We start from the raw sequence: 14,904 nt of genomic DNA on the forward strand, positions 1-14,904 counted from the left end.
GACATGAAGGAGCAACGTCTCTACTTCGAGCTCCCTTGGATGTCCGAGCTCCTTACCCTATCTCTAAGACTGAGCCCAGCCACCCCACAGAGGAAACTCATTTCGGCCGCTTGTATCTGCGATCTCATTCTTTCGGTCACGACCCAGAGCTTATGACCATAGGTGAGGGTTGGGACGTAGATGGACCAGTTAATCAAGAGGGGGCAATCCACCAGTTTCTGGTCTCGTGTTTTGCAGGTTACAAAATGCTTTCTGTGTGATTGGGGCCTTAAAGAAGAAGAAGAACAACCAAAAATGTCTGGGGAGACAATGAGGTCAGGAAGCTCTTTACCCTCCGAGCAGAGGACAAGATCAACTGCCATACAGCAGGGATGGTAGATGACTGTTGTTGTCACAGTAGAGGCTGATGCTGTTGTTGCACTGGCACAAAAAACACCAAAACTCAGGTCTGGTTTTTAGTTTCTCTCTCAGACAATTTCAGGAGGAATAATTTTCTTTAGCTGAGGCAATCAACCATTGTTGAACAGTAAGCACCAGAACACGATTACAAATTGTAGGTTTAAGCTTCACAGACAAAAACACCAGACAGGCAGACACAGAAGCATAGAACTCAACGTCTGTCTATAAGTACTGTATGTGAAAAGACTTGAGTGCACAAAAGATTTTCAGGTCTGTTTTTCTTTTTATTTTCTGGCATGTTGTCCATCTTTAAAATACACTGAAGATTACTGATATGCAGTTTATCATCTTTTTTTTTTTCACGGTACAGTGAGACCCTGATTCCTGTGTAATGACACTGTTATAGGATTACTCTACAAACACAAAATAAAAACACATCAGCTGGCATACTATCCTTATGAAATGCATCGTAACGACCACTTTGCAACGAAAAGCAAGACAATGCCCATACAGTCCTTAAAGATGCACGATTCAAAAGGAGTTTGACATTAAAACAACCGATTTAATTCAACAACATAATCAAGTTAAATGCTATTACACAGGAATCTGTTAAATATCAAAACAAAAAATATTAACAGAAATGCTCTTTTTCACAAGTGTAGCAAAAGACAATTCATCATAGATATAATAGTAACAGGTGACAAGGCCTAAAATAAATGATAATCTCTTGCCATTCTGTCATAAAAACCTGACAAACACATGAAATCTCAAGAGATAAGAGTGACAAAGACTCACATTTGTTCCAACAAGACACTGTACAGCTCAGGGGTGGAGGTTTCGGGGCTAAAAATGGTCGACAGCTTTTAAAATTCTGCAGATCAACATGCCCCCTCCTTCAATGGAAAGCCAAGGCATTATAAAAAGGTAACATAACTCCTTGTACTCAAAGATGGAAATAAAGTCGTAGCGTCAGAGGGCTCTTAAAAAAACTTTACAAAACAAACTAGTAAACAGCCAGAGGAGCATGATGTCCCTGGTCTAATTTTATTAAGCAGACGTCTTTCTCAGAAATGGCATCCACCCACCAATCCAAGGGCAAGTTCAAAAACCTAAATGTCCAAGTTGCACAGCAAAATGACACAATGACAAACTACAGTAAAGAATCGATCAGACCTTCAGTGTTTCTCTGCATCATTCGACTTCTCTGAGTGAGCACACTGAGAAAACTAATCTTCTAACAAATGAAACTTCCAGTTCGCTAATAAAAAATGCATCTAACTGTTCTTAAGTTTTGGAGTTTTCCCATGCTTTAGTTTGATGAGTGATGGTTTGTCCGTGCCGCCTCCGGTTTTGCACCCACATGCCGCTGGTAGTGATTGCAGTCTCATGTCTCTGCAGCATTTCGTATATGTACTCCACAGAAAATACAGACTTTAGCTTCAGCTGGGTGGATGATACATATGTACAGTAAATGCTTTAACAGATCTTTAATGGTAATTGGCAAAAGTGGTGTGACAAAATACTCTAGTTGTCAAAACACTGTCATATGGTCACAGGGTGTTAAAAAGAGTCCTGGCCTAGCGCGTAGCTTCCCCCCACGAAAAAGGCAGAATGATTTCAGTCCATACAGCAAATGCTTCGCGTAAAAACTAAATGCTTTAGCACCATAGAATACCACTTGTTGGCAAGCAAAAAGAAGAGGAAAAAAACCCATACGCAGCTTGTGCTGGATGTCATCCAGCTTTTTTTTTTTAAAAATCATCTCTTGTATTTCCAACACTATGTGAGGGTAATCAGTATGATACGACCAAATGTACAAACACCTTTGCTTTTCCATCATGCTGAGCAAATGGACAATGAGGTGTGGCAAAATATTTACGACTGAAGCTTCAATAGGTGCAGATCCTCCTGATTTATCTGTCTCTGATGTCACTGATCAGGCAGGTTCCCTCTTAGCACAGACAAGTTTTGCCATGATGTCTGCCAAAGCTGAAGGGGATGAGATTTGGGCCCAGTAAGATGGAGGAAAGTTATTCCAGAGGTTAGAGTGGGATTCATATGACCAGAGGTTGATCTATGCAGATTAGAGTGAATGGGCGGGAAGGGTAAGCAGGGCTGGTTGTGCTCTTGTGGACTCAGCAAGTTTCAGTGGAAACTAGAGTGGTAGCAGCCAAATGTGATCTTCTACATGTAGCCATGTCTTGTCTCTGGAAAGGCCTTCGATTGTGACCTGCGGCATATTGGAACAATATGACGTCAGATGGTATAAAAAGGGACCCAAATGGATTGATGGGTTCGGGTTGAGACTCAGACGCAGGTGCCTTGGTGTGCAGGAGGAAGGGCTTTTCGGTTCTTTAAACCCTGGGACTTGTCCTTAAAATCTGTTGGTTTCTGCTGTGAAATGTCTATCAGCGCACTGGCAACGATGAGACCTGAAGAAGGAAAGAGCAAGAGAAATATGAGGGTGCTGGAAAAATAGGCAATTTCCACCAAAGGCTTTGTTAAGTTATAAAAACAAACATATATTACAGGTATGTCTATAATATTTCAGCATTTCAGCACGAGCACATACAGTGAGCCGGCTGTTACCGGCTCATGTGAGGATAGAAACAGAGGGCTCGGTGGGGACGGAGCACCTGCTGCAGCAAGCAAACATGCTGTCTGCAGTCATTTTTACTTGACCAGCAGACTTCACTACAAGCCACCTGGCTGTAGAGACAGGTACTTTATGTTCTAAAACCAGCTGCCAGTGATTTGACCAGCTGAGTTGCAGGTGACACCATCAGCCGGCCTGAGTCACGCACTGCTGCAACTTTTCTTGGCAACGTTCTAAAACAGTTTTGTCTCATGAATCTTTGGTATGAACTGGATTTTAAACAAAACCCCAGAGTTTTCAAACTAAAATGGGGTGCAGCATTTTCAAAGGTCATTGGTTTAGTAGTTCTAAAACACCAGAGTAGTGTGGATGCCGGGCAAAAGCAATAGTTTTGTGTTTTAAAATGTATTGGCGTGGATGTAGTCTCAGTATGTTTCTGATGGTGTATAGGATGACTTTTTTTGACTTCTGAAGTAAAATCTTTGTAACGATGAACCTGCTTTGTGAAAAGTAAAGTAAATGATAGAATTCAATGAGTCTTGTTGTGTCCTACTCACGCTAATAACACAAAATATTTAAGCCAACAGACTTGGGTCACTGAACCATGCCAAACAAGTATCTGGTAAAATACATGTAATATTGCACTGTCAAAACAAACTGACAAATTATTTATTAAGCAGATCAAAGTGTGTCCAGGCGTTATCTCTAGCTCTCGTGATGTAATAAAGGGTGTGCCCCAGGGTTCAATCCTAGGACCACTCATAGTTACAATTTATATAAACAGTATTGGTCAAAATGTTCCTCATGCAAATTTTCATTTGTATGCAGATGATATTGTTGTTTACTGCTCTGCTCCTACACAGTATCAGGCTCTTTCTCAGTTACAAAAGGGTTTTATTTCCATACAATAAACTTTTCATGAGTTTAAAACAGAGTTCGAATCCTAACAAAATAAAACTCATGTTTACAGTCTTTAAAAAAAAAAAGGCCTCTGAACCTTTCATTTGTACATATACACAACCTAGGCTGAGCAAAAGGTTTACAGTTAATGTAGTTAATGTGTCAACTGAACAGGTGCAACCTAAAACTGATCAACATTTATCAGAATAAAAAAGTGTGTGGTTAATGCCATAAATGCACCGTTTTTGTTCCAACACACTTCACTATATAGACATAAAGACAATATATGTTCATTGAAAATAATACAAAAATGCATCTCTAAAAGCAGGTGCACCATCTGGAAATACAGAAATCAGTTATATTTGAATAATTCCTAATTAAATTCTGATATAGTATATAATGTTTTTTCAGAGAAGTGACCTTTTTTGCTTATGAATTCTGAGAAGATAATTGACCTCACACATGAATAACAAACTCCTACAGTGATATGTTTTTTGTGTGTGTTACCTGACTGTCCTGGTGGAGGTAAGTCTGAGGGCCCAGAGGGCAGACGCATGAGGACAGTCAACACAGCAGCTTTCCCTCCTGAACACGGCTCCATTGCAACGGGTTTAGGTGCGCCCTTGAGAAGAGAGACACAGCGAGAAAGAGAGAGATATGAAACACAATGTTTTGTATTTTTGTGGTTAGGTGTATTCATGTGAAACAGTTGACGTCTTGAGACAGGTGACAAATTTTAGTTTTTTTTCTGACAATACAGGGAAATTAAATACAATTAAATCAACTAAAAAACAATATAAAATTTTCAAAAACAGAAATATGGTTGCTGATTTATTTGGATTTCACAGTGATAACATTGAACTATAAAGAGCTGTATCCTGTGTCCTCGACAGACGACACCAATAACGGTGATTTGTGATAAGGTGTGACAGACAGATTCATGATTAAAGTACTTTATTAACTTGACTGATGCACAACCCAAGATCTCCTTACCCACCGAGCTAAAATCAAAGTGATGTGAAAGTCACACTTGGAAAGTCTTGATAATTGTTTATTACAATGTCCTGTTGAATTTTCTTTTGTGGGGACGAGCCGAGCAACAGTCACTGATATTGGCTGCTGGAGTTGCTGCATTTAAGACGCGACAACCTCCTCCTGAGACAAATAGTTTGATTGGTCACACAAGAAAAAACACTTGTGTGTGTCCCTGTCAGACAGTCCACGTGTTGAGACAATGACCTACCCTCTCACTTAATGGCCAAAACTGCTTGTCTCAAGCGTGAAAAACATGTCATCCTGATAATGAATGTCAGGGGGTTTCACAGCATGTTCTGGCGGAGGGGATAGAAATTGGGGAATAATAACATGTCTAAATAGAACTGACTTTTTTCCCTCAGTGTCTGGCTGAATTTAAAATGGAGATGAGAGAGTCAGACGAGGCAAAATGGTCGAAAAACAGGGACGCACAAGCACATGCATTAAAACGTGAGAGAATCAGGAGTGGGATGAGCTAATTTATATTAACATGTTCCACTGAAATTTGTGTATTTCACCCTTTGCAAACAGCAAAAAATGATGCTAATATGTGTGTTTTGAATGAACACTGACTCTCAAAGCCGCGATATACTGAATATTAACAGTATGTTAAGTATAAATAATACAGTCATGCCGTTTCAAATGCCACAGTTCACAACAACAGTATGTTTCTTAGTTTCCTGAGGGTATTGAAGGAGTTAAAAAAACATTTAAAGGGTAAATTTGTATCCAATGCAGACCATATTTCCCCATGTATTTGTGTCTAAGTGTCTAGTTGGTACAACCATTTTTGAAATCGGTCCAGTGTTGAGCGAGAGTGCTGCACTGGCAGCAGCAAAACAGGCTGCAATGTAATCCGTTTGGGCAACTGAGCACCATCAGTTTACATCCCCCAAAACTGATGGGTTAAATTGTTATTCGAAGTGTCTGACATCATTATTTTTGAAAGGATCCCTACAGAGACGGACGTTTTGTTAAAGAGTAAGATCCTTTTTCAGACCCCATTTAAATAAAGAGTAATTTTATCATCACAAAACACACTAATCGACAGAGGCAAAATAAAACTCACAAAAGCCATCTTGGTTTGTTGTTCCACTGCTCCAACAATCACCAATTCTGGTTTGATTGAAATGGAGTCTAGTGGGTTTGGTGATGGCAATTTCGGGGCTGTTTCTGGTTAAACAAAAATGATCTTACAAAAAGAATTATCTCTTTAGGGATCAGCTCTGAGCTGGTCAGTGGCAATAACAAGCACCTTTGGAATTAATGGTGCTCAGTTGCCCAAAGGGATTACATCGCAGCCTGTTTCGCTGCTGCTGGCTGCAGTCCTGTTGCTCAATACTGTACCAATTTCAAAAATGTTTCGTCTTGTTAGTCACTTAGGGTGCTTTCAGACCTAGAGTTGTCTCCTTTGGTCCAAATCAGGGACTAATTTTGTTACAAAGTTGCATAATTGCCTAGAGTTGGTTCGTGTTCTCACGGCAGCATTTATAAGTGGACCAGATCAAATGCCTTGTGTGAGAAAGCTGCTCTTGACACAACGAACACAACACAAACGAACTGCACCAGAGTTTGGTTGGAACAGGACCGGAGACCTTCTTGAAAAGGTGATTTTAGTCCGGTTTAAACCAGAGCAACAGTTCCAATTGTTTTGGTGCGCACCCCAGTGCGACTGCTGAGTTCACAGCTGCCTGAACGAACCGCACTTAGCGGGCAAATGAACTTGAGTTCGATTGAACCGAACCAACCAGAGCATGTGTGAAAGCATCTTTTTACACAAAAACATGGAAAAATAGGGTCCAGATTAAAAAATACAGAAGTTACCCTCAACATGAGGAATCTCATAATACAAACGGTACGGATGAACATTTTACAACACACAGTGGATAAACAGAGAACATTTTGAGCTAATAAGAAGTGTCAATTGTCTTGAAACGATGAACTAAAAGACACTATTGAAGGTTAATTGTGAGAGGTACTGGATTTGTCCTTTGTCAAAAGAGGAACCTCTTTGCAGAATTTGAATCATTTGCTGAGGTTATGAATGCTGTCAACATTGGCCCAGGTTATTTTCCATTTGCCTGTACTACTAATCAGCTGGAACTAATACAGAGGGACAGAAAGATGAGGAGAATGGAGAGCAAGACAAAGGTGAACCAAAGAACAAAAAGAAAGTACATTAAATGTGACAGACACAAACTCCACACATTAATCAGTTGTTAAACTGTTCTAAAAGCCCCAACATTTATAACATTTTTAATCAGGTTGTATAACTTAATGAGCACACACTTTACAAGGCCTGATTTTAAACTATCCTTTCACTATATGTTTCACTAAAACACAGTATACTTGGCTTTAAAACTCATTTATATGGAACCCTGGATCAAGGACGACTGAGGTACATTCATTAGTCTTGTTGCTTCTAACCTACGTTTTCATTATACAGTTTTCTGAACGACTCAAAACCTTTATAGGCACCATATGAAAGCAAACACAAGGCTTAAAATTCAACAATACTGTACATACAGGACATGTTCCGGTATTGCAGGCAGGCTAGAGGCCGACAGATTGTTTTCTGTACGTGCATTCTTATCAACCCAATTAGGCAGCATGATCAGAACACAGTATTCTCATGCATCTTTTTCAGGTATGTTCATGATCGAGAGCCCTGAATTAGACCTACTGCTGACATACAAGGGCAATTATATTGCCAGCCATTTCATGACCATCCAAGAGATCCTGCTAATGAATAGCTATATAAGTCAAATTCATGCGAGGGAGCTAATTTATCCCTATGCTACGTTTTGATTAAGGCAGATTCCACTGCAAGCTATACTTACATGGACCACTGGGTGAAACAATATTACAGCTGTTCTAAACAAATTAATACAACAAAGGTTTGTAAAACAGAAGCAGCATAGCTGGAAAGCATATGTAGAAATACTGTATTAATCGTTACAATTTAATCATTGCCAGGTCATCTGTGGGGTTATTTAATAGAAATGTTTAATTTAAATACAAGTCCAATACTATTTTTGGCCATATCTGTTGGTTCACCACTTTGGTCCAAGCAGTAATATCTGAACACCTACTAAACAGTTTGAGATTAATTTTCATACACGCAGTCATGGTCCCCAGAGGATGACTACTACCAGTTTTGGTTATCTCCTGACATTTCCTCTGTTCTACAGCACCATGTACCAGTCCCTGGACTGTTTACACATACTATGCTTTACATACCCAGTGACTGGTGAAATTAGATAATGAGGAATGGCTCTACATGGCACCAGCCACTGGACAAACACATGACCTCTGTAAATACTTCCTTAAGTCTTTTAAACAGCAGGGGCATTACAAATAGACAACACAAAGATGTGGAATACTTGCCTGTGAATATTTCAAATCAAAACTACTCATACTGGTAATGATATTAATTTGCAAAAACTGCCAAGATCGTGTTGACCCAGAGCAGTGTCTGAAAGTCTGTCTGAGTCAAGTTGTTGTATAGCCCAAGCCAGTGGTTCCCAAATGGTCCAATTGCAGGGTCCAGATTTCTCCTAAGTCATTAGTTTAAGGTCCACAAAGTTTAATATATTTAGCATCAAACTTGTGTTTGTGGTTGATGTTGAGGTGGTTTCCTGTCTCTGTCAAGTAGCTGTCCCTTAATCGCTCACTCCACAGCAGGAAACGGAACTTTAAATTAAAAGCTCTGTGCAAGAATTTCACTGTACTTCAATACAAAGTGTGTTTTTTACAAAGTTGACATGTTTGCTAGTTGCTTGCGATTCATTCAGAATGGACCCCCGGCCCAATTTTGGACTGGGACCCACCAGTTGAGAACCACTGGCCTAAGATAATATAAGCCGTTTTATTAGGTTTCCTTTTAGAGAAATGCTCTGAATGAATGAGTGAATTTGAGCTCCCTCTGATACACAGTTATGCACTGTATATGTCTAGGGCTTTTATTGTGAAAGGCAAGAACGGAGGGAGTATCTTCTAGCTGCTTCTGTGAAGGTTAAAAGGAGTAAAAAGGTTTGCTGTCTGGATTATGGAACCTGAAAACCAGAACAATCTGCCTTGTTGGGAGAAAAAAATTACAATGCTTTTTTGCCTCATTATATTCGTGTTTTATGTGCAAGTATTCATTACCAAAACAACAGATGCTGATGTCTGAATTAATCACATGATATAAATGCCTTTGGTGAATATAGGCTTTTACTGTACAAAGCTTTTACTCTAGTTTCTGCTCTGCGTTGCACTTTAAATAAAACCTATAAATAAGCTCTGACAACATTAAGGGACACTTAGCTTACACATCCTGTCTGCACTGCCACTCCAAACCTAACTGTTGAACCTTTGACTGTACATTTTACAGTATTACCACCATCGCCTCAGGTTTGTATGCTGAACATATATCTTAATTTACACATCAAAACAGATGTTGTAATATCACTAGTATTATGAATACAAATGTTGGTGGTGGTATTATTATGTTTGTAAACTAGTGGCAAATAAAGCCTTCCTGCAACAATGTCTTTCAATTAAATGACGGAATAATGACTTTTCTTGGAGCGTGCATTTCCACATTACTTTATTGTTGTACATTTTTTTGGAACTTCCTTAGTACTATCAGATTGATGCAGTGGTTTTTCCTATCAAAGCATAACAAACACCTTTTTGTTTGTATGAAAGGCATCAATAACAGCAAAATTAAACCACCTTTTTTCTTCTTTCTCATTTTCTCTGTGAAATGTTCATATTAATCTGTGATAACGGAAATACTCCTAAAATGCGGAGGAAAGTAAGAACATTAATAAATCATTTCAATCCGTCTCAATCACAGGGTTGCCCTTTTCTATCAAGGCTTTTTAAAATTGCTGTCTCCATTTTCATATCGTCCAAGCTGCATTTCTACTATTAATCAAGCTGTATTATGGTCATTCAAAATCCTCCAAGCAACATAAACATGCACACACACTCACTATGTATCTGCTTTCCTTTCCCCTGCTGACAGGTGTCATCCATCATACTAGCTGTCCGTTAGCAGTTCCATATGTTGAATGCCGGCCACAGTGAATAGAGACATCTGTGACACCGAGGCCTGGGCCTGCGCTGTTTGGGCCCCGATTGGCTCTCTGACCAACAGCTGCTGACATCTTGGTCACTAAATGTAATGTCCGTCTCTTTGGCGGTTTAAACTGAAACTGAAAATGGAAGACATGGGCACAAAGGCCGTTGTAAATTTCTCTCAGACCAGCTGGAGGGTCTGCAAAGATTTTTGCGACTGAGTGCTGGCACTAATTAATGCAGCAAGATGAGTGCTGACGCTACTATCGTAGAATAGGGTCCTAGATGTTTTCATGTGTTGGACTGGGTGGGGGGATCATTTTGTGGGTGCAGCTTCTGTTTCCTCTGCAAGCTGCATCATCTATTAGTGTGGTTATGATATTCAAAAGTTTATCTATACATCTGCACTAACTCAGTGAATGAGTGGGTCTGAGTTTAAAGTACAAACAGAGCTGGTGAAACAAATAGGGAATCAGTGATGCTAGCGTGACATCGGTGTCCTCTTTGACATCAACAATCATTTCCAATAGCTAAGTGGTGCCAGATGCTGACCAATTAACCTTTATAAAAGAGAATTAGGCTCATTTCATGCGGTTCACCTTCAGCTGGAGCCAAGACACGTGATGAAGCTGTATGCAGTCCAACATATGCATTTGCTCATTTGAAGCCATGTAGATTAGTCCACAATATGCTGACATATTTCCAAAGCTCACAAAAAGGTTACAATGAGCTATGGCTGAGTAGGACTCTATGCTTCCATATATACAAATTAATTATACGCACACAGTAGCACCTGAATGCAAATCATTTTAACAGCTGGGAACTTTTAATAGAATGAAATCATTAATGTATTATAGTAAGCAAACTACCACAATTGCTACAGCAACTGCACGGCCTCTGAAAAACACAGAGAAATGTGTGTTTTGCTTTTGTTTCCCTTCAAGGTATGCTTTATGACCTTTCAGTGTATATAAGATATTCATGTTCTATGTGGCTTCTTCACATTCGGAATTAACACTTAGCCTACAGTAACGCTGGTGTCACGCATTGTTGAATGTCATTTGAGACCATTTCTACGCCACTAGAATTAATGGGAAATCTGGCATGTATGTAATTAACCAAGCAATACTTAAAGGAATACTTTACCCCTCCCAAATGAGCATTTGTGTGTTAATTAGTCATCCCATTTACATTCAATTCTAGGAAAACTTTTTTTTCTGCAAGCCTCCTAGCTGAACGAAGAACTCTAATTTATCCAGTTGTATGCTCAGTACTTCCAAAACAGACAGCTGTTTGTGACAGGGAACTGAACTGAAAGTGAAACTTATTGATGCTATCTTCAAAGCAAGACTCCATTGACAAAAACTGTAATTTTACCCCGCTAAACACGGGAGCTGCTAGTCTACCGCTGCTTCGAACAGTTTGTTTGTGTTGTTAGCCCTTTTTAGATAGGAATTGTGCAAATTTGCAGGAAAGCCCAATCAGTCTTTTTCAGCATCGGCAGTATAAAAACAAAAGCAGGGAGTGCGGTAAAATGCCGCCTACCTACTTTTGTTTACAGAATGCGGGGCAATGGGGGTGTGAGCAAGTAACAAAACGTGTAGCTCAGCGTGTGACGTAAACAGTGACGTGGGAGGGCAGCCGTGGCTAGTCAGGCGGCATTAGTCAGGCGGCATTAGTCAGGCGGCGATTCTCTCGTAAATCGGCCCGTTCTTCACCGTCCCCGTCATCTGGTGGTTAATGGCCTCTTCATTTGCGAGGGCAAGGAGGGCGCGCAATTCCTTGTCTCCTCAGTTGCTCATCTTTACAGTGTCTTTCAGGTCTGCGTTTCCCTCCTGCTACTAGCTGCTCGCTAATTCCTGCTATCAGTTGTTTCCTATTTATCCACCGCCAGTGGCTCACACGTGCGGCGTCATCAACAGCTCCTCCCACAAGTCATCAACAGCCACTCCCATGGCGGAAGGCCATCTCGGTCTTTTTAGACTAAAAGGGTTCCCCCAATATGTCTACCCCACTAGGCAGAAAATTGGGCACCTTGGATCAACTCACCAGTCCGGCTCTGTGTGTCTAAACGCTCACAGCTTGCCGGCAAAACAGCCCAACATTTGCTGAAAATCTGGCAGTGTAAAAGGGACTATTGTGTGACTTTGGTGAATTTGAACTAACCCTTTAAAACACTGGAGTCACACAATGACACAAACTAACTGTTCGAGGCAGTGGTAGACCAGCAGCTCACCAGTTCAGCGAGGTAAAATCACTGGTTTTTACAATGGAGTCCGGCTTTGAAGAAAGCATAGATAGGTTTCACCTTTAGTTCAGTTCCCCATCAGAGAAAGCTGTGGTTTTGGGAAGTACTGAGCACATAACTGGATAAATGATTCTTGGATTATACTGCACAAGCTGTATGAGAATGTGTGAACAGATGTTTTGATATAGTTTTGCTGCTGTTAAACACAGAGCCCTATGACTTCAATCCATCAAGAATCGTCCTGTTTTTTTGGATTCTTCGTTCACACTGGTGGCATGTGGAATAGACAGATTTTCTTTCTGTATTCATGTAACATGTGGTGAGTTACTGATAAACACATGGCCATTTTGGGGGGTGAAGTATTCCTTTAATATAGCGCTTACTGGTGAATTAGAATCACCAAAAGATGTTTTTAATATACATTTAGGCAACCAAATGGACAAGAAAGGTTCTTGCTCGTCCACTTGCATGCTGAATTTATGCTTTGGGTGCGTATACAAAGCAGTATACAAACCTCGTTGAAATAAATTTAGGACACAGGCATGTCAATCAGGTTTCTCAGGTATTTTCCATACTAAAACTTATATAGTAACTTCCTTAAAAGCTGCACGGACATCTAAGTGAAACTGAAAGTCAAGCATTCGTAGGTTCATTCTGCATCTTGAAAGGGTCAAGAAACAGAAGACTGAAGAATGTTTTTTCCCAGTTATCATTTCCCAGACAGCTTGGGATATTGTTTACAGCAATATTCTCCAGTGGATGCAAAGTCTCTGCCTTAATGCGCCTTATAACAAGAACACTGCATTTGGAGTTTGTGCAGAAACTGGAGCAACACTACTGGAATAAATTATCAAATAACAGATTGACACACGTACCACTGACAAGTATGTAATTAACATTTTACCTAAATCAGCGGTCTCCACAACCATTCAGACTCAGACTGTACCTTACTGCTTTAAAGTGCAGCTAAAAAAGTGCACTCAGAGAGGTAAGAAGCATTTGTTTTTCTCCTCTTTTGCTCTTTACATTGCCCTTCACAACACCATAATGCACAGTGAGTACCACTCAGTATTAGACATTAATAGCTAATGTAGTGCCTCTCTCCCGGTTGCCACAGTGATTTTATTTCTCTCAGCGGCAGGTGACACAGAGGTGGCTATGGCTGAGGAAACACTGTTGGTCCTCCGATGTCAATTTGAGAATATAGCTCCCCATATTGCTCCGAGCTATGCTTTTATCCCATGTGTCACAGAGCTCTAGACTGTGCTTAGCGCCAGATTCCTTCTCTATTCTCTCTCTGTATGGGAGGTAGTCACATCACAGGAATAAAGAGGCAAAGCAGCAACCGGACAAAACATTTCAGATGTGCAAAAACACGCAAGTATGCAGTGTTTCATGACAAATGAATAAAGATTTGAGTGCAAAATCAAAATGCAGCATAGTCCCAGTAAACAACCCGGGAGGATAAATTAGGCTACATGAAAACATGCACACTGCAGGACGAAGAGCTATAATAAAATGTCCTGATGTCATCATTTCAACATCAGAGCACTGACGCTTTTCAAAGTAATAGCCGAAGATTAAAACAACCATAAAATCTTTCTGGAAAACTTTGAAAAATCTATATGAGTCTTTTAAGAAAAATTGGCATCATGACATCACTTCACATAAAAGATGTCTTTAAAAAAAAAAATTAAAAAAAAAAACATCAATCGAAAGATGTCAGCAAGTCCATAGCCCTGATTGCGGAGGGCAATTCATATAAAGAAGAGGGACACGGGAAGAAAGGACCATCACCTGGAGATTTCTTATTGATGTGGGGAGCGGATAAAAGGCTGACATATTGTGGAGAGGAGGGCATGAGCTGGTTGAATACATCACAATAAGGTCCAATTATGTGGCACTACAAAACTACTGAAGAGAGGCTGGTATGAACCTCAGATTGATTGTATGAGATGCCTGTGCAATGTTGACAAAATAGGGGTTTTGTGGTCAAACGTTTGGGTGCTTGTCAGGACTCCAGTTTCGTCTAAGTGAAAAGATAGGATGGTGGAATTTGGGGACATCATAATAGACAAAGTAAAAGAAAACTAATGCTGGCCTCACACCAAAAAACTTTCCAAGCGATTTCCCAGGTGCATACAAATTTCCAATGTCAGAATAAAATTATGAGATTTTTACTTAAATTGGTGCAAGCTCCCATGATCTCGACCTTTTGGTGTAAGGTGGTCATAACACTCAGTCTGAGCCAAACATAAGCAGACAAATTAGACAGCAGACACATTAAATCAGCTCACTGTCTGTCTGTGGTTTAAAACTCATCAGTCACGTTGGTGAGTTGAGGATACTGACGGCACTTGGTATGAAGGACTTTTTAAATACATTTTTAGTTGCCAGAGGGACTCTACAGCGCCTCCCGCAGCTCAAGAGCTCAAACTGGCTAAACAGAGGGTGGGAGCCATCGGCCAAGATACTCCTTGCTTTCCTCCTCGTCCTGTCTGTAAAGAGTTGGTTCAAGGGCTTTTGTGGCTGGCCAACTATTTTACTTGCCATAGTTACAATGAATGTACAGTTAAGGTGAGCGTACCAGGCAGGGAGTTGAAATGTTAAAACACTCTCAGCCATAGTTTTGTACACTAATTCTAAAATTTGCTGACTA

At 40.2% G+C, this 14,904-nt stretch overlaps 1 protein-coding gene across 1 annotated transcript in view; it reads right to left on the reverse strand.

Moving 5' to 3' along the window:
- Positions 1 to 671: 671 nt before the first annotated feature.
- Positions 672 to 14,904, reverse strand: part of atrnl1b (attractin-like 1b) — a 109,204-nt gene continuing 94,971 nt past the window's right edge. Inside the window, exons 28-29 of the mRNA XM_049563058.1 lie at positions 4,403 to 4,517; positions 672 to 2,831 (exon numbers count right to left, since the gene is read on the reverse strand). Of these exons, the coding sequence (XP_049419015.1) occupies positions 2,707 to 2,831; positions 4,403 to 4,517 (240 nt within the window). The 3' untranslated portion in view covers positions 672 to 2,706. The remainder of the gene's footprint in view (positions 2,832 to 4,402; positions 4,518 to 14,904) is intronic.

Source organism: Epinephelus fuscoguttatus, linkage group LG20, assembly GCF_011397635.1.
Source record: "Epinephelus fuscoguttatus linkage group LG20, E.fuscoguttatus.final_Chr_v1".
Classification (NCBI taxonomy): domain Eukaryota; kingdom Metazoa; phylum Chordata; class Actinopteri; order Perciformes; family Serranidae; genus Epinephelus; species Epinephelus fuscoguttatus.